We start from the raw sequence: 22138 nt of genomic DNA, 5'->3' as shown, positions 1-22138 counted from the left end.
AATTCGCAATCCAGCAGAGGCTTTCTGGAAACTTCGGCTGTGGTCAACCACGGCCCCAAAGCATCACACTCCTCCCACTGGGAGTTTGGGCAAGTGGAGGCAAGGGGACCTGGCATCCTTGGAGCCCTGTCCCATAGCCCCGAGTTTACAGGGGTCCTAACAGAAAGCCCCGAGGGATCCCCAGCCTTCCCATTGCTCCCCATGCCCATCCTAGGAGGGTCCCAAGTGGCCACACACACTTCCTGAGCAGGTGGTTTTGGGTGGGCACTTGGAGAACAGCCCAGCTCATCTTCCGCTGCATCACTGAGGGCTGCAATGGGTGCGGTTGCATCTGCCTGGAGTGTGATGCGGTTGAGCTATGCAAAGTCTGAGCAACTACAAAATCTGTTCCTGAAAGGCCTGGGAAACAACTGCATCCCCAGGGAGGGGGTAGTAGGGGGTCAGCCTGTGGGGCCCCGAGGGATCCAGTGGAGATACCTGGCAAAGGTAGCTGATGAGGAACCCAGGTGGACCTCAGCAGAGCAGAGAGTGGCCCTGAAGTGGGAGGGCATTGAGGCTGCTTTGTCCTCCCTCCCTCCCTCCCTCCTTCTCTCTCTCCCTTCCAGGTGTGACTTGCAGTTTTTCCAAAAGCCCAACAGGAATCTCCCTTTTACCTAGGATTAGAACATACAGACCAGTGAGAAGGTCTAAACTCCCTGCCCTTGGGTGAAATCCTAGCCATCAGTTGTGGGGACACTGGTTGTGCTGATCAGAAGCTCTACATGGCCATTTATATAATTCTTTGCTTAATAAAAATAAATGGGGAAGTGACTAACCTAGCAGTAAGTAAATGCAATTTGTCTGGTGGATACTAGCTTTCAAAGCACAGAGTCTTTGGAGGAAAACTTCCAGAAGAATCTCTTTTTCTGCCCTTCAGAGGCTTCGCCCTGTGCCAGTCACCATCCACACCTGTGAACCCATTATGAGCCCACTTGACAGAGGAGGACACAAGGCTTGGCAAAGCTGTGTAAACTGCTCCGGCCGGGGTTTACCCCAGATCCGTCTGTCCCCACAGATGGCTTTGCACTATGACTCTCTGCAGTGTGGGAACAATGACCCAGCGTGTCCTCGCCTCCGCCCAGCCTGGAACCTGCCCCCCACCTCAGCGGGCCTCTCTGGGGAGGTCTGTTCTGACCCCGTGATGTGTTTCTGGCAGGCTCTTCCTGGAGAACAGCAAGCTGGAACACAGCGAGGACCAGAGCAGCGTCCTGGGCCAAGGAGGGAGCGGCACCGTCATCTACCGGGCCCGGTACCAAGGCCAGCCTGTGGCTGTGAAGCGCTTCCAGATCAAGAAATTCAAGAACTTCGCTAACGTCCCAGCAGGTAAACAGGGCCCTGCGTGGTTTCTTTTCAGAAATGTGCTCCCTCGGTCCAAACTTCCCACCCCTTAAGGCGGCCTGAGGCCACACGGGCAGGAGGAGGGTTGGGGAGGCCAGTGTGGGCCCAGGGGCAGCCCTGCTTTCTGCCTGGTGGGATGTGGGGCAGGCCCGAGGGCAGGCTGAGCCAGGCCTGGAAATTTTGAAGATTACTGTCTTGTCTAGACATGAGCCCCCAAGAGCAGGGCCCATCCTTACAGCTTCCATCTGCTCTGTGTCCAGCACAGGCCTGGCATCTGGGGGGCACACAGTCAGACCTCAGTGGGACCCCTCACCCTGTAGGACCCTCTTAGCCAACTCCACTAAAGAAAGGAAGGTGGGCTCTCCAGTTGATTGGACTGGGAAGCCAGCGTGGGGTGGCTTCTCCCCATCCCCCACCCCCCACCCCCACAGGGGAGGGAACACTTTCTTGCCTTGGCACACTCAGGGCCACACATCATGTGCAATTCCACCTAGATGCACCTGTCAGTCTTTAATGTTCCACAAATGCGGGTGCTGGGAGGCCTCCTCACTTCCAGCCAGCTGAATATCACATTTCCCACTGCCCCTGGCTTAGCATAGTCATCTTTATGATCATAAAGGTAATTTACACTCTTGGTAGAAAAGTTAGAATCGTAGAACAATATAAAGAAAGAAAGAGACAAAATTGTAACTACGTGAAGAGAATGTGACTTTCTTCACAGAAAATCTAAGAAATTCTACTGAAAAACATCAGAGCCAATGAGAGTTTCATAAAGTTGCTAGACATGAGCTCAGATCAGAATTCGGCAGTGATCCCATACGCAGCACTGACCTGTTAGCAAATATTCTCCATGGCATCAATTAAACCATAAGGTATTGAGGAATAATGAACATGTATCATTCAATTTAGTTCTCATCTAAATCCCAGCAGAGAGTGTGTGTGTGAGAGAGAGAGAGAGAAATTTGACTAATTTGAAAATGTATATGAAATGACAGCCCAAGAACAGCCGAGAAAATTCTACAATGGAAGACAAAGGAAAGAGGCTTGCCCAGCCAACATCATGACTTATAAGTCTACAGGCATTAGGCCGTTTTCTCCGGGGCCAAGGATAGGCCTGTCAAGGGAGCAGATTCAGCCCGCATGTGTGTGGGAAGCTGGCATGTAACAGAGGTAACATTGTGAGTCAGAGGGGAAAGGCTGACTGTTCGCTAATTTGAGTTGGAGACTTGGGTCAGACTTCACACCATAGTCAAAAATAAATTCTTGGGGCCCACCCAGTGGTGTAGTGGTTAAGTTCATGCGCTCTGCTTCAGCAGCCCAGGGTTCGCAGGTTTGGATCCCCAGCACAGACCCACACACCACTTGTCAAGCCGTGCTGTGGTGGCGTCCCATATACAAAAAATAGAGGAAGATTGGCACAGATGTTAGCTCAGGGACAGTCTTCCTCACCAAAAAAATAAAAAATAAAAATAAATTCTTAATGGGTTAAAGACCCAATATGAAAAACAAAACCTTTACACTTAAAAAACAAATTTGGCCAGCATACACAGATCTGGCACCATCAATGCATTTTAATTGCCAAGGTTTTTTTTGTGCTCTTTCAACCTCCATGTCCAATGATCCTCAATTTTAAAATCTGAACATAGAGGAGGGACAGATCAGGACACAAGAGGACAAACAGGGTCTGGTGGACCCTGCTCGATGACCTCAGAGCTGGCCACAGCCTGGTGGGTGGCATCCTGCACCTCCGTTTGTCAGGAGAGGCCCCTCAGGGAGACTGGGCAGACATCTCCCATGGGGGATGCATTTTAAGGGCACTGGGAGGTGACAGTGCAGACTGGAAATGGCCTACCTCTGCCCGTAGACCTTTCTCCTCTGGCCTGAGATGATGTATCACAGGCCCGTGGCTGCCCCCTGGTTTTCTCTCTGACTGACAAGAGGGTGGTGGTCCTTTCTGCCTTCGGTGTGCCTGGCTCCTGGGCAGGGAATAAGGTGAGCAGCAGCGACCAAGCCCTCAGCATCCCTGCAGGTGGGCGTTGGGGGCCTGGTTATATTCCAGACGTGTTGCCTGAGCCAGGCTCTGGGCAACACGCAGGGCTGCAGACTTGGAATAAGATACAACTGTGATCCTCACGTGGCCAACAGTAGGATGGGACAAGGGCTATGAGAGTGACGTCTGGATGACGAGGGCAGGGACATGCACAGTCCTGCAAGGAGAGGTCAGGAAGTGCCGAGTGTGACAGGACAAGTTTGCACCTGAGGTGGAGGAGTCAGCCCAGAATGCCTTAGGAGTGCCACCATTTGGGGCCAAATTCAGGGTGATAATATTGGAACCCCTGATATGTTGAGTGCCTTAAAATGTAAATCCTGCCCCATCTAGCCCCTTGAGTCCCTATGAGGCAGCTCTGAGTGTGACAGGGACCCCACCCCAAGTGGCCCTAGACAGGCTCCCTGGGTGGGCTGTGCAGGGCCCAGGGGGCAGCCCGTGCACACTCCACATCCCTTGCCCGCCCTTGGCAGCACTGACAGCTGTGCTCTCCCCTGCAGACACCATGCTGAGGCACCTCCGGGCCACGGACGCCATGAAGAACTTCTCGGAGTTCCGGCAGGAGGCCAGCATGCTGCACGCCCTACAGCACCCCTGCATCGTGTCGCTCATTGGCATCAGCATCCACCCGCTCTGCTTTGCACTGGAGCTCGCCCCACTGGGCAGCCTCAACACTGTGCTGTCCGAGAATGCCAAAGGTACTGGCCATGCCAAGAACATTCCACAGGGGCTGGCGTGGGGCCCAGCCCGGCCCGATCCAGCCCCTGGGAGGCCCAAGAGCCCAAGGTCCGTAGCACAGGTCCCAGGGAAGCCATGGGTGGACCTGGGGGATCTCCTGCCTGGCCCGGCTGTCTGGAGCAGGACACACCTGCCCCACGGCTCATGTGGCCCACTTGGTGTGGGTGAAAAAAGTCCCTTCACCATGTCTCAACCCTGTGTGGTGGTGTTGGTGAGGCTGGAGGGGCTCACGGTATAGAGTCAGGTGGAACCATGTTCCTAGTCCTGGTTTTCCGCCATAATCCAGGAAGTTGTTTAATTTACTCACCTGTGAAAGGAGGATAATCATAGCCCCACGGGGAGGGCAGTCGAGGGCATCAAATGAGGCCCACAGAGAGGCCCCGAGCAGCCCCAGCCTGGTGCCTGTAAGCCCACCAGCCGCGTAAATCTCTCCTTTAACTGAAACACACCACACATGTCCACCATTGTTAAAACTCTGAGACCCTGGGGTCAGTTTCATCCTATCTTTTTTTTTTTTTTTTTTTTTTTTTAATTTTTTGTTTATTGCAGTAACATTGGTTTATAACATTGTAAAAATTTCAGGTGTACATCATTGTACTTCTATTTCTGCATAGGTTACATCATGTTCACCACCAAAATACTAATTACAACCCATCACCACACACATGTACCGAATTATCCCTTTCACCCTGCTCCCTCCCCCCTTCCCCTCTGGTAACCACCAATCCAATCTCTGTCCCTATGTGTTTGTTTATTGTTGTTATTATCTACTACTTAATGAAGGAAATCATACGGTATTTGACCTTCTCCCTCTGACTTATTTCACTTTGCATCATGCCCTCAATGTCCATCCATGTTGTCACAAATGGCTGGATTTCATCGTTTCTTATGGCTGAGTAGTATTCCATTGTGTATATATACCACAGCTTTTTTATCCATTCGTCCCTTGCTGGGCACTTAGGTTGCTTCCAAGTCTTGGCTATTGTGAATAAGGCTGCAATGAACACAGGGGTGCATGTACCTTTGCAAATTGGTGTTTTCAAGTTCTTTGGATAAATACCCAACAGTGGAATAGCTGGATCATATGGTAGTTCTATCCTTGATTTTTTGAGAAATCTCCATACTGTTTTCCATAGTGGCTGCACCAGTTTGCACTCCCACCAGCAGTGTATGAGAGTTCCCTTCTCTCCACAACCTCTCCAACACATGTTGTTTCCTGTCTTGTTAATTATAGCCATTCTGACGGGCGTGAGGTGATATCTCATTGTAGTTTTGATTTGCATTTCCCTGATAGTTAGTGATTTTGAACATCTTTTCATGTGTCTGTTGGCCATCTGTATATCTTCTTTGGAGAAATGTCTGTTCAGGTCTTTTGCCCATTTTTTAATTGGGTTGGTAGTTTTTGTTGTTGAGATGCATGAGTTCTTTATATATTTTGGAGATTAAGCCCTTATCAGATGTATGGTTTGCAAATATCTTCTCCCAATTGTTAGGTTGTCTTTTCGTTTTGTTGATGGTTTCCTTTGCTGTGCAGAAGCTTTTTAGTTTGATGTAGTCCCATTTGTTTATTTTTTCTATTGTTTCTCTTGCCCGGTCAGATGTGGTGTTTGAAAAGATGTTGCTAAGACTGATGTCGAAGAGCGTACTGCCTATGTTTTCTTCTAGAACTTTCACAGTTTCAGGTCTTACATTCAAGTCTTTAATCCATTTGGAGTTAATTTTTGTGTATGGTGTAAGGTAAGAGTCTACTTTCATTTTTGCATATGGCTATCCAGTTTTCCCAACACCATTTGTTGAAGAGACTTTCTTTTCCCCATTGTATGTTCTTGGCTCCTTTGTCAAAGATTAGCTGTCCATAGATGTGTGGGTTTATTTCTGGGCTTTCGATTCTATTCCATTGATCTGTGTGTCTGTTTTTGTGCCAGTACCATGCTGTTTTGGTTACTATAGCTTTGTAGTATATTTTGAAATCAGGGAGTGTGATACCTCCAGCTTTGTTCTTTTTCTCAGGATTCCTTTAGCTATTCGGGTCTTTTGTTGTTCCATATAAATTTTAGGATTCTTTGTTCTATTTCTGTGAAAAATGTTGTTGGAACTTTGATAGGGATTGCATTGAATCTATAGATGGCTTTAGGAAGTATGGACATCTTAACTATGTTAATTCTTCCAATCCAAGAACACGGAATATCTTTCCATTTCTTTGTGTCTTCTTCAATTTCTTTCAGAAATGTTTTATAGTTTTCGTGTACAGATCTTTCACCTCTTTGGTTAAGTTTATTCCTAGGTATTTTATTCTTTTTGTTGCAATTGTAAATGGGATGGTATTCTTAATTTCTCTTTCTGCTACTTCGTTGTTAGTGTACAGAAATGCAACTGATTTTTGTATGTTGATTTTGTATCCTGCAACTTTACCATATTCGTTTATTACTTCTAAAAGTTTTCTGGTGGATTCTTTAGGGTTTTCTATATATAAAATCATGTCATCTGCAAATAGTGACAGTTTCACTTCTTCCTTTCCAATTTGGATCCCTTTTATTTCTTTCTCTTGCCTGATTGCTCTGGCTAGGACTTCCAATACTATGTTAAATAGGAGTGGTGACAGTGGGCATCCTTGTCTGGTTCCTGTTCTTAGAGGGATAGCTTTCAGTTTTTCACCATTGAGGATGATATTAGCTGTGGGTTTCTCATATATGGTCTTTATTATGTTGAGGTACTTTCCTTCTATACCCATTTTATTCAGAGTTTTTATCATAAATGGATGCTGGATCTTGTCAAATGCTTTCTCTGCATCTATTGAGATGATCATGTGATTTTTGTTCTTCATTTTATTAATGTGGTGTATTACGTTGATTGATTTGCGAATGTTAAACCATCCCTGCATACCTGGAATAAATCCCACTTGATCATGGTGTATAATCTTTTTAACGTATTGTTGTATGCGATTTGCTAGTATTTTGTTGAGGATTTTCGCATCGATGTTCATCAGTGATATTGGCCTGTAATTTTCTTTTTTTGTGTTGTCCTTGTCTGGTTTTGGTATCAGGGTAATGTCAGCTTCGTAGAATGAGTTAGTTTCATCCTATCTTATTTTTTAATGAAATTTTAAAATAATTTACCTTGAGAAATGGGTAACTAAACTCCAAAGAGCCGACAGAGAGAGAGAGGTCGCTGTCTTTTGACTCAGGAAGAAGAAATACAATTAAAATCATTTTCTATAATGGAAGAGCTTTTTTTTTTTTTAATTAAGCTCTTATACCTGCAACTCACCCCTTGACAATATAGCAACCTCGGCCTGAGAGGAACTCCAGGCATTTTGAATCTTTGATCTTTTCGTAAAAATACCAACAGTTCAGGGCATGAGATACCATGAATTAAGCTGTAACAACAAGCGTTTCTATCCTAAACAATATTTTACTTAAGAAGGTCATTCTCTGTCTCTTCTGGTATCCAACATGGAGAATGACGAGAATGTGTCAGTAGAATATAAAGTATTTGGGGAGAGAGAAGGTAAGAAGACAGTTGTTTTAATGATAGTTTGATATTTTTTTCTTTGCAAAGATTCTACCTTTATGCCCCTGGGACACATGCTCACCCAAAAAATAGCCTACCAGATTGCCTCTGGCCTGGCCTACCTGCACAAGAAGAACATCATCTTCTGTGACCTGAAGTCGGACAACATCCTGGTCTGGTCCCTCGACGTGAAGGAGCACATCAACATCAAGCTGTCCGACTACGGGATCTCGCGGCAGTCGTTTCACGAGGGAGCCCTCGGCGTGGAGGGCACTCCCGGCTACCAGGCCCCTGAGATCAGGCCGCGCATAGTGTACGACGAGAAGGTACCCACCCAGCCCGACAGCACAGGAGCCCAGGCCTGTGTGAGGCCAGCCAGGCAGTCCTGCTAGCACCTACAGCTTCTGAGCTCCGCATCCCCCCATGCCCATGTCTCTCCCTCTCCCAGGGAGTTGCTCAACCAGGAGGCTCTGGCTTGAACCAGAAGGGCACAGGGGCCTATGTCCACCTAGTAAAGTCAAGGTTGACTTCTCCTTAGCTTCAGGAACAGTGCCTTAGCCTCAGAATTCTCAAACCTCGATTCAGAGACATAGTGAAGGCTGTGCACAGTGGACAAAGAGTCCAAGACAGAAATGGGTCTGGATTTGGGTCCCAGCTCTGCCATTTAGATGTGCAAAATGGGAACAGAGGACCAGCCTCACAGGGGCTCATGAGGAGCAGACAGAATCGGGATGGTAAAAGCTCCTGGCCTGCAGGTACTGACCACAAGGCATCAGCCAAATCCAATGGCAGAGACCACATCACCAAAGCCAGGAGAAGAGAGTGAATTCTAGCAGGACAAGCCTGGCCTCCAGCCACATGGCCAGCCTTGGCTGAGATAACGGCTAAATGTTTACCTTCCTCCCCGGTGGCTGGTAGATACAGGCAAACAGACAACTTGAAACTATGTTACAATGCTCGCGTTGCATCCAGTACCAGCCCTGGTTAATTAATCACCCAGCATTGAAAGTCCCTTGGTCTATAATTTCTCATTATTTGGTGATTGGCAGATGGGTCGTTGACTAATTGCTTCAGGAATGACCTAAGCATGTTTGGGTTAACTCAGCACCTGTGGCTGTTAACCAAGGTAGAAAAGGCAAAGCAGAGTGACAAAAATAAGACCTTCTTTGTAGCAGGTGACACAGACAAGGCTCCTCAAAACTAACATTATAACAGGAGGCTTCACATTGAAAATTCTGTCTATCTCAGCCATTCTCATGCTAAAATGTTATTTCTAGACCCTTACGGAGGCCTCTGTACCTTTCTCCTTGCTGGGCTTTTTATGACATTGAAATTAGAGGAGTCAACGTGTTGTGCTCTAGGAGACATTCCCCTCCTTATGATCTGCATACCCTGCTCTTCCAGTAACAAGCTCATTAGGCTGAGTATCCTGCCTTGTCTTGATATTTAAGAATAAGCACCGTGGTGTCCTTGGAGCCCTTAACCAGTGCCTGACAGTTAGCAAGTTCTCAGTGTGTGTGGGTGGATGGATGGATGGATGGATGGATGGATGGATGAATGGATGGAAGGAAGGAAGGATGAGTGGGTAAATGGACAGAAGGACAGGCAATCAGATGGATGGATGGATAGGTGGACAGGAGGATGGATAGATAAATGTGCAGAAGGATGGGCGATCAGGTAGATGGAAGGGAGGAAGGGAGAGAAGGAAAGAAGGGAGGAGTGGAAGATGGATGGATAAAGGGGCAGAATGATGATGGTCAGATGGTTGGTCAGATGTTTGGACTGGTGAAGAAACGCAGATGGGTTGGTGGATGATTGATGATTGTCTCCCTTTAGGCAGGGCCCATGTGTTCCTAGTCTAATTGTGTCTCCCTGCTCCCTCCACCTCAGGGTCAGCTTGAGAAAGCTGCTAGGCTCAGGCGGGGGACCTGACTTGGCTTGCCTCTCTGCCCAGGTAGACATGTTCTCCTATGGCATGGTGCTCTATGAGTTGCTGTCAGGACAGCGGCCTGCGCTGGGCCACCACCAGCTTCAGATTGCCAAGAAGCTGTCCAAGGGCATCCGCCCAATTCTGGGGCCGCCGGAGGAAGTGCAGTTCCATCGCCTCCAGGCGCTCATGATGGAGTGCTGGGACACGAAGCCCGAGAAGGTACCTGGGGCACAGAGCCTGGGGGCCTGGCACCTTCTGCCGCTGTGGTGGAGGCTGTAGGTCTCCAGAGTGCACATGTGTGGCTTCCTACCTACCCTTCCCTAAGGGTCTGGAAAAAATGGGGCAACGCTTCCCTGCTCACCTCTCTATAAAGAGATATTTACTGCTCCTAAAACATCCAGTTCATTTTCTTTATGTGTGTCACTCAGGAAAAATGAACTTTCTTTTCCTCCTCAACTTTTGTGTTACATCGTCATGCAAACAAAGCATACCAACCCCTTTAGAGCAATTCAGTCCCCATGCAAGAGCAGAGAGAATGTGAGGATCTCTTTGTAAAGTAACGGGGAGAAGGTTTGCTCATGAGAAGCAGGGGTCATGCTACCATTTTAAAACTAGTTGTTTTTGGAAAAGGCCGTTGGTTTCAAAGTTAAAACTGATTTATCAAATTGAAAGGTGCTAGTTTAAATTACTGGGAGTAAACGAGGTCTGAGGAAAATTCTTTACAAGATTCTGTGTCCCCTGGCAGGGGGGTTGGAATATCAGAGTTTCGGCTAACCTGACCCCCAACTTTGAGTTGTCATGGACAACAATGACCATCTGCAGATGCGTGGAAGCGTTTGTTCCTGGCGTCTAAATTTGTTTCAGCCCCTGTTTTCATTGGATCCTGAATGAGCAGATTCCTCTCCTTCCTCCTGGCTCAAGACCGTTGGTTTCGTGGGCAGAATGGGCATCAATCTGGCTGTAAGTGACCCTTGCTCATGGCCCTGGTGTCCTCTCTTCCTCAGCGACCACTGGCCCTGTCGGTGGTGAGCCAGATGAAGGACCCAACCTTCGCAACCTTCATGTACCAGCTGCCCTGCGGGAAGCAGACCGCCTTCTTCTCGTCCCAGGGCCAGGAGTACACGGTGGTGTTCTGGGATGGGAAAGAGGAGTCCAGGTAATGTCCTGAGGCTTGCCACACCCTGCTGGTATCAGAGTGGGGGGTGAGCGTGGAATTGGGGAGCAGTCAGGGATGACCACGGTGAGAGATGTTTAGTGGACGGTGAGTTGAGAGCCTGATGGAGTCCACTCAAAAGAGAGCACTGAGTCTGCACAGACGGACATGCACGCGTGGGTTTGTGGTTAAGAGAAGCAAAGAAAAGGTGCTGTCTGTGGGGGATGTGAGGGGTGGGGGTCAAGGGAGGGTTTTGGTTTAAGATGGGAGCTATTCACAGCTTGATGGTAGAGTGGTCAATGATGGTGGGGGTCAGAGAGAGGACAGTTAGTGGAGTAGAGTTGCTGAGTAGTGAGAGAGCCAGGGGACCCAGGGCAAGCAGGAGGGCTGCCCTGAAATAAGAATCTGTGGGCCTTCCCTTCTTCCCTTCCCTTCTTTTTCTCAGTGAAGTGCCAGGAAGGATGAGAACGTGGGGAGAGGTTTTGGATGCTCAAGGAGAAAAGAGAAGGTGTGACGTGGGCATCAAGGCAGGAGTCTAGGGCAACTGCAAGACAGCACTGAGGCCCACTTGAGGTTGGAGTGAACGGCCATTCTCATAAACGACAGCTTGCTAGTTCTCAGAGCACTCGTGTTGGGGGGCCCATTTTGAGGCCCCCAGTCTACACTGAATTGACTCATCTTGTCTTTAGTCTTGACTTGGTCTACTCTGCTATGGAGGGGCTCCATGAGACTGGGGTGGGGCAGATATGGCCAGTGGGAGGGCAGGGAGTAGTTTTGGTGGAGGTGCAGCCTCCTGGTGTCCCTTCTCCATGCTGCAGGCAACTTTTCGAGCCCTCAAAGGTCACAGAAAAAGGAGTCTTTCTTCCCAATGGGAATGGCCTTTCTCTGCCTGAACGTTCAAGCGTTACCAGGCAGGCAGAACCCGACTCTGCCTCATGCCATGAACAGTCCTTGAGTCCCTCAGAACAAGACAAAATTTGACCCTGGGCTCGAGGGGGTGGATGAGGCCCACAGGTACAGTCCTCCTCCAAGGCCAGGCAGGCCAGGCCAGGAGGGAGGCGGCCCCTGGCCACCGTGAGCTGACTGAACAATTGTCACCGATTGTAGGAACTACACCGTGGTGAACACAGAGAAGGGCCTTCTGGAAGTGCAGCGGATGAACTGTGCGGGAATGAAGCTGAGCTGCCAGATTAAGGTCCAGAGCTCTCTGTGGACGGCCACCGAGGTAACCACTCACTGTGCAGGGCCCTCATGGAGGCGGTCAACACCGGGGTACAGCCCCTAGGGGGTCAGATTTAGCAAATGATAATACAGGACGCCCAAGTACATTTGAATTTCAGAGAACCCCAGCTCACACCTGTGAGCCCCCCAGAGCAGTGCCAGCAGCATCTCTCCAGGGGCAACTCAGCCTGCCTTGTCCCTGGCTGGTCTCTGGGATTCGGCCGTGATAAGTATCAAGTGCAGAATCCCAGCAGGAGGAACACCCCAGTAGGTTGGTAAAGAGACTGGGTTTCTTATGACACTGCCAGGTCTACACAGCAAATCCACTCAGCTCTGAGGCCCTTTGCCTTCACATCAAGGAAGTCAGCAGAAGGCACAGGAGCTGTCTCCTGAGAAATCCAGAGAGGAATGCTCAAAAACAAATATTCTGAAACTACAGGGGGGCAGGAGGGGAGGTTGTCATAAATTGGTGCAACCTTTCCAGATGGCAGTTGGTAAGTATGGTTCAAAGAAGCATCAGAAATCTCAAAAATATTCATACCACATAAGCTTCAGTAATTTCAGGTTTAAGAATTTGTTCTCAGGAAATAACCAAGATACAGACAGACAGACAGATTTGTCTGGAAGAATGCTCATCCTGGTGTTAATTCAAAGTCATGAAACTTGGAAGCAGACTGAACATCTGACCACAGATTAGCCAAGTTGTGGTACATCCGAGGGACAGACGGGGAAGAGTGCTCCAGCTTCATTCCCTCGTGGACCAGGCAGGACGGGGCCTCTGCCTGTGTCATCACGTGAAAAGGAAAGAGAGGAAACAGCACTGAGGCGTGGTCCCTCTTTTGTTGGGAATGCAGACACATACACAGATACCCACCAGACACTGCGACTGGGCCCCAAATCCCAGTAGTGGTTTTCTCTGGGTAATAGATTCTGGGCAATTTTATTTTTCTTCTTTAGACTGTTCTGTAGTTTTCAAAGTTTCTACAAAGAACAGACATATGAAAACAACCAGCCAGAAAGCTGGTTACTTTTTAAGGCGCTAAGGGATTCCCAAGCCCAAGCGCCTCCTGCAGGAAATGGCAGGCCCGTCCCAACCCCGGGGCTCACGTTGGCTCGTCTGGTTCTGCAGGACCAGAAGATCTACATCTACAGCCTCAAGGGCATGTGTCCCTTAAACACTCCCCAGCGGGCTTTGGACACCCCGGCTATCGTCACCTGCTTCTTGGCAGTGCCTGTTATAAAAAAGGTGAGGTAAGGGGGAAGGTGGATGCACAGGTGTCTAATGATCGCTCCATTCCCTTCCCTAGGGGTGGATCTCCTCCCTCGCTGAGGTGGGCGGGCGGGGGGAGGGGTGGATAGGAGGAGAGGGCAGCAAAGCCACGCCCTCTTGGAGGACCACCAAGCCCAGGTCACAGTCAGCCTTAGAGACACAGGAGACCTGGGCCATCATTGGTGCCCTTTGGGTTTCTGAGAACTTACGTGACCAGTAAAACTACAGGCTAAATAGAAAGCTTGCATTCCACATGCAAATGTCGCAGCCCCAGATGCAGATGAAATGCTTTTCTGGTGCAAATGGTGCAAAGAAGCAGTTGCACGTGTGCGCACGCGATTCCCCTTCTGATGGCAGTGGCTCCAGGAACCTAGGCCAGCACCTCCCCATGGCCACTCAGTCACCAGGCCCTGGCAGGCTCTGCCTCCACACCTGTAGGGCAGCCAGCTCTCCTCCCCTCCATCTCTGCCTCCTCTGGAGTGCTCGCCATCAGTCCCAGACCTCAGTCCGTCTTTGTCCAATATGGCCCCGAAGGCTTATCTCCTCAACCTTCCAGGCCCTGCCTTTCTCAGATGAATCCTGAGTGGTGCTCACCCCGGCCCCGGGCCCCAGGCAGCTCTGCCGCCCCTCGGAATCAGACCCAGGCTGGCCGCTGGCCCCTCACACCCATCCCCACCCAGCACTGCACTCTGAGGGGGCCCTTCCCTCCAGGAGCAACCCTGCCACACATACCTCTTCTAGGCTACGTCCTATTCAGCTCTCAAGGTCAATGGCCATGACCCCGGCTCTGAGAAGCTGCCCCCACCCTCGCCCAGCCCCTCAGTGGCCTTCCCCAGCTTCACTGGCCTCTGGACTCCGGGCCCTGCTGTTGGTGCAGCAGACGCGCTCCCCGCTCACAGCAAACAGGAGTCGTCATTGGTGTTGCTTGGTTAAAACGTGTTGGCTGTCCTCATCCAAACTGCAATTCCAGTTTTCCCATCTGCAAAACGGGCATAAGAAGAGATTGTGAGAAAGATCTCTGGGCACAACCTCCCCGAAGCTCTGGGGCGGTGCACTTGGGTAAATGTGAGCGTTATTACTGCTTCCTGACGGTCCCGAAATACATGCACTCTTCTCTCCACTCTTCTCCACTTTCATTTCTTTATATAAAAATGTGTGAAATCAACCTTAGAGTCATTTATGACTGTGGTCCCATGGGCGCGGCTGGGCAGCTCGGGACCCGGTCGGCACCAGAGCGCAGGAGAACACGACACAAAGCGTTATTTAAGGCCACTGCTGGCCAGAGCCCCTGAGCCAGGGCACCACCGCCCGCATGACCAGAGGGAATAAAGCCGGCTCTGTGCGGAGCCGCCCTGCCAGGGTGCCTGCCCCTCCGAGGCTGCGCTGCCGCGCGGCCGGGACGGCAGATCCCTGCATTCTTGCACGCACACGTGCGCACCCTGCAGGGATGTGGGGCTCACCACCGCCCCAGCTGGGGCCTGGAGCCCGGACTCCAGATAGAGACGTTGCTCCTGTTTGCTTTGGCTGCTTTCTTTCCTAAAATCCTGAAGACAGATTTCGATAAACGTTCTTAGGGCTTAGTGACCTTGCTGTGGAGCTGGAGGCTGGGATGCTTGTTACCCTCGCCGGCCCAACCTCCCAAGATCCTCCAGCTCCCAACCAGGGAGCTTGTTGCCGCTCACCCTCACTGGCACAAGTCCTGGGTCCCCACTCTGTCCTGGCTCTGGCTTTGTTCTCCTTAACCCTTCCTGCCCCACCCCAGCCCCACCCGGGTGTCTAGGCTGCGAGCTGAGCTCTGCTCCCAGCTCTACGCACATGCTCAGGTGTGGCTCAGCGTGCAGCCCGGTCCCAGCAACTTTGGCCTCTGCTCGGTGACCTCTGGTGGCTGTGGAAGAGCTCATATTTCATTGTGGGGATGGAGGGCACCCCAAGGACCCCATCGATGTCAGCCGGACCATAGGCATTTCAGAGTAGATATGATAAACTGGGGGTGTAGGCACAGCAGCCAAGAAGCGCCTCCACCAGAGGGTGGAGTTGGAAGCAAAATTTCTTCGAGAATTAGTTCAACAGGCACGTATTGTCTCTTCGAGCAGAACACCGGATGAGGACACACTGATGAGTGAGACTCAGCCCTTCCCTGAGCCAGGCCAGACCCACACCTGCTCTCACGGAGCGCCCACCTAGTGGGGACAGCAGGCGGGAAGCAGCGAGTAGACCCACATGGTGCCCCCAACTGCTGTCACCTTAACAGAGTTCACGGGAGGGAGGGAACCATGCCTGCCTCTGAAGGACGCTCTGGTGACCTGAAGGAGAAGGCAGCTCACTACTGTTTGCATTGCAAGAAGCCAGCCTGCAGCAAACCCAGCCTGAGCAAAGTGGGGCCAGGTGGTCCAGCAGGTGCATGCCTCTCACTTGGTGCCGGTGCTGTGAGCCATGCTCTTCAAAGGCACGGTCCTCTCCTGCTCACAGCAGGGAGGATGGTATGGGTCTTCTGGGTCTGAGCTGCACCTCCTTTGGGAGCATGCCCAGAAGCTCCATCTGGCAGCCCCCGCCTTTTTAGGAGCCTTGCTCCTCCAGTGTGCTGGTGGAAAGCACATGCCCACCTGGGGTTTGTGCAGAAGATGAGTCTTGTGCCCACTCTGTTTTTCTCCTGGAATACATGAGATGAAAGATCATCACCAGTCCCTGTCTTCTCCCGGCAGAATTCCTACCTGGTGCTGGCGGGCCTGGCTGACGGGCTTGTGGCAGTGTTTCCCGTGGTGCGGGGCGCCCCGGACGACAGCTGTTCCTACCTGTGCTCACACACAGCCAACAGGTCCAAGTTCAGCATCCCAGACGAAGATGCACGGCAGAACCCCTACCCCGTGAAGGCGATGGAGGTGGTCAACAGCGGGTCTGAGGTCTGGTACAGCAACGGGCCAGGCCTGCTGATCATCAACTGTGCGGCCCTGGAGATCAGCAGGCGGCTGGAACCCTACTCGGCCCCTTCAGTGGTCACGTCGGTTGTGTGCAGCTCTGAGTGCAGCGGGGAGGAGGTGGTCTGGTGCCTGGACGACAGGGCCAACTCCTTGGTGATGTACCATTCAGCCACCTACCAGCTGTGTGCCCGGTACTTCTGCGGGGACCCCAGTCCCCTCAGAGACATGTTTCCTGTGCGCCTGTTGGGCCCAGAGTCTTCAGACAGCCACGTGGCCAGCCCAAAGGAGCCGGAGGGGGACGTCATCGCGGATGTGAGCATCATGTACAGCGAGGAGCTGGGCACACAGATCCTGACCCACCAGGACTCGCTGACCGACTACTGCTCCATGTCCTCCTACTCCTCGTCCCCATCCCACCGGATCCCCACGTCCTCTGCAAGCCTGCCCTGCTCCCCGGCAAGCTCCTCCAGTGTGCCTTTCTCCACCGACTGCGAGGACTCTGACCGGCTGCGCGAGCCCACCGTGGGCTCCGACAGGTCAGAGTACGACCTGACCCCTGTGGATGGGGAGGCGTTCAGCCAGCACCTGCAGGCCGTGAAGGTCCTTGCCGTGAAAGATGTCATCTGGGTCCCCAGGTAGGTTTCCCGGCAGGGGGTGCAATGCTGTACTGCTCTTGCCTGGAGGGCAGAGGGAGGGGAGCTTTCAGTGCTGTTGAGATCCATCAGGAGCTGTTCCCTCTACTCTGGGATCTGGAGGGGTCTCTTTAGCAAATCTAAGAAGGGCTGCACTAAAGCTCATCTTCCCGCCCAAGAGCTTAGGGCACCACAAAGGAGAGCCGAGGTCAACGGGGATCAAGTTTCCTACTGGGAAAGGGCCTCTCCGTCAGGCTCCGGTGCCCTCTCCGTAACTCAATCCATTTGCAGAAACTGCACATTTGTTGCTGAGCCTTTCTGCAAGCTGGCTCCATTTCCCTGGGAGAGCCCAGCCCTGAACAAAACGCTTCCCCTTCTTGGTTTTGGTTTCTTAGGCGCGGTGGAGATGTTATCGTCATTGGCCTGGAGAAGGATGCGGGCGCCCAGCGGGGACGAGTCATCGCCGTCTTAAAAGCCCGAGAGCTGACTCCACGTGGGTAAGATGGAGGGCAACTCCTTTAGGACCCACGGTGTGGCTGGCAGGGAATCTAGGTCCCGCTGCCACAACCCTGCACAATGGCCTCCCGCCCTTCTGTCCTCCACAAATAAACGTCACATCCACCAACGTGGCCATAAGGCAGAGAAGAAGCAAGATGGGGTCCTCCAGGCAGCTCCTAGGGATTCAGCAAATACCAGCTGAACCAGACATCAGCCACTGGTTATGACTGCCTGTTTCTGGGGTATCCAGTACACCTGTGGACCAGGTGCCCTGCCTGGAGTATGTCTCCAGGGCCAGACTTCAGGTGTAATTGAAATGAGCCAGGTGATTCACTGTCCTTCCTGAGGTGCCCCACCTGTCCAGACGGCGCTGAGTGGGGCCACACAGCCTAGCACCTCCACCCCTCACCATGCCCAAGCCTGGCTCAGCAGTGGCTCCATACCCATCTGCTGGGGGCTCCTATCAGGAGGGAGGCCAGACTCCACTGTGAGGGTCATTCTGGACAGAGTGGCCTTTCTGGACATGGTCTGCATGGCTGTGGAGATGGGAGGCTGGCGCTGACCGGTATTCGCAGAACCCTCTGGCAGCTTGCAATGTCTATACCCCTCACTTTGTCTACCCTGCCTCATTTGGTAAATCTCCCTTATAGAGAAATCCCACTCAGCCTGTTTTCCCCAGAGCAGGGCAATGACAGAGGAAACATATATAGCAGTTCCCCTCCCTTGCCCGAGTCACGAAGGCCAGTGACCCTTGCCCTGCCAGTGATTCTAGAAACAAGATCTGGGTTTGCTGCTGAGCCCTGGCTGAGTTTGTGGTGGCAGCCTTGGGCTAAAGTAGTTCCCAGATCAAAGGTTGGGCTTCTGGGGAGCAGACGGGTCTATAGAGCCCAGGCCTGTCTACCTCAGAGTGTCTACCGTTAGTGTCCCCAAATTTTTCCCTGGTGTTGTTTTTCCTATTCAGCCCCCACAGGCAGGTTTACCAAGAGCCAGGCACACTCGCTGTAGGGAGAAAGCAGCCCAGGTGGCCAGAAAGGAGGGTCGTAGCCTGAGCCTGCCAGCTTTTTGAGATGTGTCTCAAATGTTGACTCCCTTGGCAAATAGCTACCGAGTGCCTGCAATGTGCAAGGCCCTGCAAGGCCCCGAGGGAGCCGGAGGCCCTGGACATCGTGGTTTACATGCTGGCCTCGGTGCCAGGCCCTAGGGGAGGAGGTGCAGGCAGTAAGTGTGCAGAGGTAGGCTGCACAGCCTGGTGGAGGCCCAGAGAGAAACTCGTGGTGCGTGCAAAGATCATGCAAAACAACCCACAGCCTCAAAAAACAAGTGCATATAGTTAGGACTTGTTGGCGCAGGTTTTCTGCCTGATATATTACCCTGTATTTCCTAAGCATGTGGAAACTTAGAATGGGGGAAGAATCGCGCCTGAGCTGATGGCCAGGGGATTAAACTAAAGCTTACGATCCATCAGGGGCCATTGACCAGCAGGAAGTAGAGTCGATGGTATTTTCTGGATACTTGGGGGTCTGAGTCCAGTTACAGAGGCTACCTGCTCAGATTACATCAGTAGCCTTCCAAGGAGTCAGTCACTTACAGACAATCCCTATGAATCCCTTGACCCTTCAGACCTTAGAAAGCCTCTGCCCACAGGCTGGACCACCAGGGAGATGCAGGGCATCAGAGCAGGTCACTGGTGCCAGGCTGGGCTGTGCAATGCCCCACTTAGCCAGGATCCCGAGAAGGTGCAGGACAAGAGTCCCAGCCCCAACCAAATGGAGACCCCTGTGGGTTTTCTCAGACCCTCCCACCTCTGCAGGGCGCTTGTGGATGCGGCGGTGGTGGCAAAGGACACAGTTGTGTGCGGCTTTGAGAACGAAAACATGGAGTGGTGCCTGGCTGTCTGGAGGGGCTGGGGCACCAGGGAGTTTGACGTTTTCTACCAGTCCTACGAGGAGCTGGGCCGGCTGGAGGCCTGCACGCGGAAGAGAAGGTAATTCCTGTGGAATGACGGTCGCGCGGAGCTGACCCACCCGGGGCCAGTGGCCTGACCCCTCCGCCTGCAGCCCTCTGAGGACCCAGAAGACAGACCTGGTTCTCCCGTCAACCACTTGCTGCTAAGAAATGCTGAGAAGTGACCACCCTGGTGGTGGTTTGGGGGTTCTCTGGTTCTCCAGGGCGGTTACTGGGAGACCCCATTCCCCTACTGCTGGGTTTACACCCCAAGGGAAGACAGTGGGGTCTGGTCGGGAGACACTCCCCCTACCTCCTCCATCCACTTCCAGGAGTAGGGGAGGGGGACCCATTCTGGGGCGGGTCACACAAAGCGGGGGGCTGGGCCTTCCCAGCATAATGGGCCTGCCCATTCTCCTCCCCAGGTCTGGGATGGAATTACACTAGAGGCTCTCAGTTGGGGAGCAGCTCGGGGCAGGGTGAGAGGAGGTCCGTGACCCCTGCCCCTTCCCCCAGTGGCCCCCAGGCTCTCAGCACATTTCACAGGCTCCTGAGTCCCCAGGGCCCAGGGCCCCACTTGGGCAAGCTGAGATCAGATGTCTCCTCGGGAAAGTCTCTGTGTGAGAGAGAAACCCTCAGAAGGACCCTCAGTGAGGAGCACTGCCCAATCCGGGGAATGAATGGGCTCCTTTAAGTAAGTCATGCAGCTGAGAGCCAAGAGCCAGCGCAGGGCCAGAGCACCAACCCGGCCTTCACATTCTTCTCCTGCCGACAAAAGGAAGGAGAGGCTCAGTCAGCAGGACTCGAGAAAGGGCCTTGTGTTTATAGCTTTGTAAAATAAACTTGGACGCAGCTGGCGCACAAGCCCTGTTTGTTTGCACATAACAATCTTGTTTATCACTTTAACAAATTAAGTAATAGCTCAGCGGTCGGGCCTCTGGTTGTGAAATCACATCGTATGGGGCTTATACCAAATTATGTATCTGCGAAACACTTACTACACACATGTAGAGCGGAGTATAAAAAGCGAAATCCTTAAGGAGGGGTTTACAGGTACCACAGCAAGAATTTTTATACGTTATGCACAGACACGCATGTACACACATGCACACGGATCCACGTCGTTACCAAGAGTGACCGTTTGAGGCTGCTTAACCCAGAACAGGAATCTGAGTATGAGCTCAGACTCCAGTTCAAGTTGTTGACCTTTTTCTAAAATTAAATTATAAAAATCAAACTTAAGATTTGCTGGGGTCTGCGGGCAAATGTGATTCCTTTTATCTGAAAATAAACAGAGTCTCTCAAGAATGAAGTCATGGCCTCCGTCTGTAAAGTGCCTGTAATAACAGCACAGGCCCCATCCCACACAGGCCTATCCCTGCCCGGGGCGGGTGGGCAGCCCCGCCTTGGCCCATGGCTGCTCCCATGCAGGCTGCCCCCTAGCACTTTCCGTGGGCAGAGATGGCCGCTTGGTCAGTCTCCTCACTTCCTTTTACTAGCCGGGGCACCGAGTCCCAGGGAGGGCAGAGGGTCTGTGCTTCCTGCCCACTGCACCACCAGTCTCCCCCCGGGTCCCTCGGCAGGGCTCTGCCTCTCTTCTCATCCCAGCACCCCGCAGCTGCCCAGTTAACCCCCAAATGCAAACCGGGTCCTGTCCCTGCCCAGCCCAAACCTGCGCTCTCGATCACCTGTGGCCAGGCTGCTGTGCCGCAGCTCAGGGCCGCCGCGATCCGGCCCCAGACCGCCTTTCTGCCCTCAGCTCCTCCTGTCCCTGAGCAAAGCCCAGCCCCAGGCCCAAGCTGCTGGAAGCAGAGGCCGGTTCAGCCCGTGGCTTCCCAGAGCGAGCTTGGGGAATGTCTTCACGAAAGTTAGAAACCAGACAGGAAATGAATGGTTAATGAACTTGACTGCGTAAAAATTAGAAACTTAAGTGGAAAAATTAAAGTCAAAAGATGGACAGTCAACTGGGAAAAAATACTTGTCACAAGTGAGAGACAAACAGCTCATTTATCTTGTATACAAAGAGTTTGTACCTATCAGAGAGAAAACCCACCAGGAAAACAGGTAGAGGGCATGAGCAGGCAACTGAATCACAAAGACAGGCCCATGACAATCAACACTCAGCCTCACCCAGCGGTAAGGAAAGAGTCACAAAAACAGCAATAAATTGCCATTTACTGCCCTCATGTTGGCAAATATTAAATAGTAATTATTTCTTAAACACCTACTAAGTGTCAGGCACTGTCCACAGGACACAGTGATAATCTAGAAGAGAATCTCTGCTTTTAGGAGCTCACTTCTAGTGGATGGACTTGACAATGAATAGACGAATGAGATGATGGAGCTAGGAAACCAGAAAGACCACCAAGTGAGAAAATCGGGAGCTAATGACCAACGGGGGCTGCTGCATTTCCTGAGGCTGGGCAAGGCCTGCATGAGGAGGTACCACTTGAGAATGGGTGAAGAGACAGAGGCATGTGGAGATCTGAGGGCACTAGGTGGAAGGACCTGTGTGTGCAAAGGCCCTGTGGTGGAAATGAGCTGCTGTGTGGGAGGGACCAATGAAAGTCTGGTGTGGCTGGAGTTTGTGAAGAGTGGGGTGCTCAGGAGCCGGCTAGGCACCGCATTATAGGCATGGGTCTCCATCAAAGCTATTGGCAGTTTTAAACAGGGGTGTTAGGTGACTGTCTTTAAAAATCACTTTTACTGCTGAGTGGAAGATGAACTAAAAGGAAGGTAATCTACATTGGGGCCACCCCTTAGAGGGCATTTTGGCCATATCCATCAAAATTTCAAATGCACATAAACTTTGACCTAGCAGTCCCACCAAATATTTGATCCTGAAATATCTGTGAAAGTGCCCAAAGATACAGAATAAGGATGTCATTGCAGCATCACTT

The 22138-nt window shown here is 51.7% G+C and overlaps 1 protein-coding gene across 2 annotated transcripts in view; it reads left to right on the top strand.

Moving 5' to 3' along the window:
* Positions 1-20565, top strand: part of LRRK1 (leucine rich repeat kinase 1) — a 131208-nt gene extending 110643 nt beyond the window's left edge. Inside the window, exons 25-34 of one of the 2 annotated variants that reach the window (XM_087428849.1) lie at positions 1196-1362; positions 3925-4122; positions 7721-7998; positions 9627-9821; positions 10607-10758; positions 11863-11980; positions 13106-13222; positions 15949-16799; positions 17192-17293; positions 19105-20565. In XM_087428849.1, coding sequence (XP_087284975.1) covers positions 1196-1362; positions 3925-4122; positions 7721-7998; positions 9627-9821; positions 10607-10758; positions 11863-11980; positions 13106-13222; positions 15949-16799; positions 17192-17293; positions 19105-19282 — 2356 coding nt within the window. In that variant the 3' untranslated portion in view covers positions 19283-20565. Of the gene's footprint in view, positions 1-1195; positions 1363-3924; positions 4123-7720; positions 7999-9626; positions 9822-10606; positions 10759-11862; positions 11981-13105; positions 13223-15948; positions 16800-17191; positions 17294-19086 lie in introns of both variants that reach the window. The other variant, XM_087428848.1, reaches the window with a different exon arrangement.
* Positions 20566-22138: the final 1573 nt, after the last annotated feature.

Source organism: Ceratotherium simum, chromosome 3 (genome assembly GCF_057802395.1).
Source record: "Ceratotherium simum simum isolate JZ-2026a chromosome 3, ASM5780239v1, whole genome shotgun sequence".
In the NCBI taxonomy this organism is placed as follows: domain Eukaryota; kingdom Metazoa; phylum Chordata; class Mammalia; order Perissodactyla; family Rhinocerotidae; genus Ceratotherium; species Ceratotherium simum.
This window is presented reverse-complemented; position numbering and strand designations above follow the sequence as displayed.